At 40.0% G+C, this 4,590-nt stretch overlaps 1 protein-coding gene across 1 annotated transcript; it reads left to right on the forward strand.

Moving 5' to 3' along the window:
• Window positions 1-1,263: 1,263 nt before the first annotated feature.
• LOC103230976 (olfactory receptor 2G6-like) lies at window positions 1,264-2,330 on the forward strand. The gene has a single exon (XM_007990114.3). It carries the CDS (start codon window positions 1,332-1,334, stop codon window positions 2,328-2,330), a length of 999 nt encoding a protein of 332 aa, XP_007988305.3. The 5' UTR covers window positions 1,264-1,331.
• Window positions 2,331-4,590: the final 2,260 nt, after the last annotated feature.

Raw genomic sequence — 4,590 nt, forward strand, 5'->3', positions numbered from 1 at the left:
GGGAGGGATAGCATTAGGAGAAATACCTAACGCAGATGATGGTTTGATGGCTGCAGGAAACCACCATGGCATGCATATACCTATGTACCAAACCCGCACGTTCTGCACATGTACCCTAGAACTTAAAGTATAATTCAAAAAGAAAAATTTAATTTTGCTTTGGCTTTTGATGTAATTCTACCTAGACAACTATTATACATATAGAGTGTAACATATACACACATTTCATTTTATAAATTCTCCATTTTATTTTGACTTGGCATTTGACAATATCACTTTGATAGTAGCTTGTGAATATTAGTCAAGATTTGTATAGAGGTTGGGCGTGGTGACTCACACCTGTAACCCCAGCAATTTGGGAGGCTGAGTCAGGTGGATCACTTGAGGTCAGTTGTTCAAGAGTACCCTAGCCAACATGGTGAAACAGCATCTCTACTAAAAATACAAAAATGAGGCTGGGCACGGTGGCTGACGCCTATAATCCCAGCACTTTGGGAGGCCAAGGTGGGTAGGTCACCTGAGGTTAGGAGATTGAGACCAGCTTGGCCAACATGGTGAATCAGCATCTCTACCTAAAAAACAAAACAAAACAAAAAAACAAAAATTAGCTGGGCGTGTGGCCTGTGCCTGTAATCCCAGTTACTTGGGAGGCTAAGGCAGGAGAATTGCTTCAACACAGGAGGTGAAGTTTGCAGTGAGCAGAGATTACACCACTGCACTCCACCCTGTGAGACAGAGATTCCATCTCAAAAAAAGAAAATACAAAAATTAGCTGGGCATGGTGGCACATGCCTGTAGTCTCAGCTACTCTTGAGGCTGAGGCAAGAGAATTACTTCAACCCAGGAAATAGAAGTTGCAGTGAGCAGAGATCACACCACTGCACTGTAGTCTGGGCGACAGAGCGAGACTCCATCTCAATATATATATATATATTTGTATAAATATAACAAAATATTTGCATAGAAAGGACATTGGATCAGTTGCTTTACTGCGTAAATACAGCATTTGAACATATAAATATATCAGTTTAAAAATTGGCAAAGTACGAGAATAAACAGAGTGAATAAATACAAATATCCCAACAAAAGTTAATACAATACTTTTGAGTAAAACTTTATCCAATAAACATAGAAGGAAGTGGCATTTCCAACACATGGATTTATGTTGAGGAAAGTTCTCTAGGTCTTCACAACATGTTTTAGGAGATACATAAGGAAGAGAATCATACCGTAAACGATTGTGGATTACCAGTCTTGACCTCATTACTTTCTCTCCCCCAGATATTAATCACTTAGTATTTGAAGCTGACGTGTCCTGAAGCTGCAGGAAAATGGAGGAAACCAACAACAGCTCTGAAAAGGGGTTTCTTCTCCTGGGATTTTCAGATCAGCCTCAGCTAGAGAGGTTTCTCTTTGTCATCATTTTGTTCTTCTACATCTTGAGCCTTCTGGGGAACACTGCCATCATACTAGTGTCTCGTCTGGACTCCAGACTCCACACTCCGATGTACTTCTTCCTCAGCAACCTCTCGTGTGTGGACATCTGCTTTACCACCAGTGTTGCCCCACAGTTACTGGTTACCATGAATAAGACAGACAAAACCATGAGCTACGGTGGCTGTGTGGCCCAGCTCTACGTGGCCATGGGCTTGGGCTCGTCTGAGTGCATCCTCTTGGCTGTCATGGCTTATGACCGCTATGCCGCTGTCTGCCGGCCACTGCACTACACAGTCATGATGCACCCGAGACTCTGTGCGTCTCTGGCTAGTGTAGCGTGGCTCTGCGGCCTCATTACCTCCCTGATTCAGAGCTCCCTCACTGTGCAGCTGCCCCTCTGTGGTCATCGCAAACTGGATCATATTTTCTGTGAGGTGCCAGTGCTCATCAAACTGGCCTGTGTGGATACGACTTTCAATGAGGCAGAACTCTTTGTGGCCAGTGTAGTCTTTCTAATAGTCCCGGTGTTACTCATCTTAGTCTCCTATGGCTTTATCACCCAAGCTGTGTTAAGGATACAATCAGCTGCGGGGCGCCAAAAGGCCTTTGGGACCTGTTCCTCTCACCTGGTTGTGGTCATCGTTTTCTATGGGACCATCATATTCATGTACCTTCAACCGGCCAATAGTAGATCCAAAAACCAGGGAAAGTTTGTTTCTCTTTTCTATACCGTAGTCACCCCCCTTTTAACCCCCATTATCTACACTCTGAGAAACAAAGATGTGAAAGGGGCCTTGAGGACCCTGATGCTGGGAAATGCTGTTGGACAAACCATGGGAACTAGAGAAACACCTGGAATTCAACGAAGCGAAACACGCCAAGGCCGAATGTGAGGGTTCATTCTCCCCAGACATTCCTCTTGTCAATCCCAGGACCCTAGGTTCCATCTATAAAAAATGGTTGTCCTTTACTCCACCTGCCATCAAGGTTCATGTATCCATTATTTCTATCTAATGTGCCGGCCCATCTGATAAACTTCTAGTAATGCTTTAAAGTTCAGCTGAAATGTCACCTGCATTCGCTAGCTGTCCTGAAACACCATCCTTCTCATCCTTCTGCAGAATTAAGTGTTTCATATGTTTCCATAGCACTTGATACACACTGCCATTTCTACAGTTATACAGTTTGTTTATATAGTTTGTGTGCATCTACGTGTGTGTGTGTGTGTATGACTAGGCAAAGCAATGTATATAACAGACTGAAAAAATATATGACCATTTTCCCAGAATATGTAAGTTTTAACCAGAGAATGGACCATCCCACTCTATTGGCTTATTTACAACATGAGAAACAATAATTATTCAGTGTTGTGATGCTTTGGTTCCACAGAATTGCGGGATGCAAATAATGATGAATATTTTATTAAAAGAATCAAATAAGCAAACTTGCATTAAGGAGACTGATTCATATATTGTTTTAGTTCCCTTTTAATTGAAGTGTTTAAAAGTTGAGTAAAAGTGCCATACACTAAAATGTAAGTGTTTTAACATGTTTATAGAAAATTCATAAAATAAGTTATTGTTTCTGGCCTTAAACTCTGGAAAACAAAATTACTCACATAATTTTATACTTTAAAATTTGAAATACAAATCCCACAGACTGTCTCATGTTAATGATCATAGTTATGTTTGGTTTCCAAAACAGCAAAAAAAATGAAATATCTAGAAGCATTTTAATAAGAACTGTACTCTTACATTTGACCAAACTTTTACTTTAATTCTGTCTGTGTATCTTTGTCTGTCTCGGCCTCTTTCTCACTTTCTTTTCCCAAAACGATTGAACTTCATCAATTTGTCAACTTCAAGTATTTTAAGAGAACTGTGCAATTACAGGAAAAAGTGGTTTAATCTGTGGTTGTAATTTTACTTCATATTCTCATTATGATACACATGAGGGGAAAACAGCAGCATGAAAACATCACTGCAAATGAAGATTAAAATGCAGGGAGAATCTGGCGTGGAAGTGGAATTTTCTAGTGACTTAGACTTTTATCTGGATAGGGTCTTGCTCTGTTTCCCAGGCTGGAGTGAGTGGCTCAATCATGGCTCACTGCAGCCTCGACCTCCTGGGCTAAAGTGATTCCTCTGCCTCAGCCTTCCAAAATTCAGATTTATAACAGAAAATAAAACTAGTGCTCATGTGTAATTCATCTTTGTGTGACAATTGTAACCTGTCTGCAGATGTGTTAACGATGACGTTTGGACCTGCCTCTCCTAGCAAAGCCTGGACTGAAGGCGAAATGGCTGCACACACAGAACAAGGGGCATCAGGAGAATTCACTAGTGACTCAGGCTGCCTCTTCACAAATACCCCGTCCAACTGGCACCTCTTCAATATACTTTTTCCAAACACAATGACGAATATCCAACTTAACAAAAACAAGAGGGAAATAAGTCTGGGTAAATTTGTCTTCCAGGATGTTCTCCTGTATTTTCCTCCTTCAGTAATGGAAGGAAGACTGGGAACTGAGCAGAACATGCTGAGGAGTGCATGCTTTTATTTACAATATGCAAGTAGAGAAGACGCTCTACAGGAAGCCTCACACGTACAAATGCTTTATTCCTGATAACCTGAGAAATACGGCATCGGGAAGAATATACCTGTGTCACAGTCTCAATCAATTTACATGGAATATGGCCCTGGGGCAAAAGATGTGGCATTTAAATGAAAGAAATAGCTCCAAATGAAGAGACAACCAGGTGTAAAGCAATGATATGAACACAACATGTAAAAAAAACTACATATGAATTGTGAGGCAACCATTTTCAAAGACAAGCAACCATTTAAGGTAATATGGGATACAAATCCCACTGAAAATAAAATCAAATTATTACTGTCCACAATAAATTCAAACATAATTCAGAATAAAAATATAATGTAGCTAAAGATGCTAATTCCAGCAATATGTAGATAATAGTTATTTGCACCAAAAAGAAAATCAGAACATAGATATGATTAACATATGCAAAGCAACCTAAAAAATCTACTTAACTGCAGATGAAAATGGGAACACATTTGAAAATAAAATCCTGTTACTACTTTCTTGAATTTACAGCTTTCCTATGATATGGATATGTTTATACTGCTTTTGTA

Source organism: Chlorocebus sabaeus, chromosome 25, assembly GCF_047675955.1.
Source record: "Chlorocebus sabaeus isolate Y175 chromosome 25, mChlSab1.0.hap1, whole genome shotgun sequence".
Classification (NCBI taxonomy): domain Eukaryota; kingdom Metazoa; phylum Chordata; class Mammalia; order Primates; family Cercopithecidae; genus Chlorocebus; species Chlorocebus sabaeus.

What these genes read in the sequence shown, in the direction of transcription:
- LOC103230976 (XM_007990114.3), top strand. Translation starts at nt 1,332, where the DNA reads ATGGAGGAAACCAACAACAGCTCTGAAAAGGGGTTTCTTCTCCTGGGA.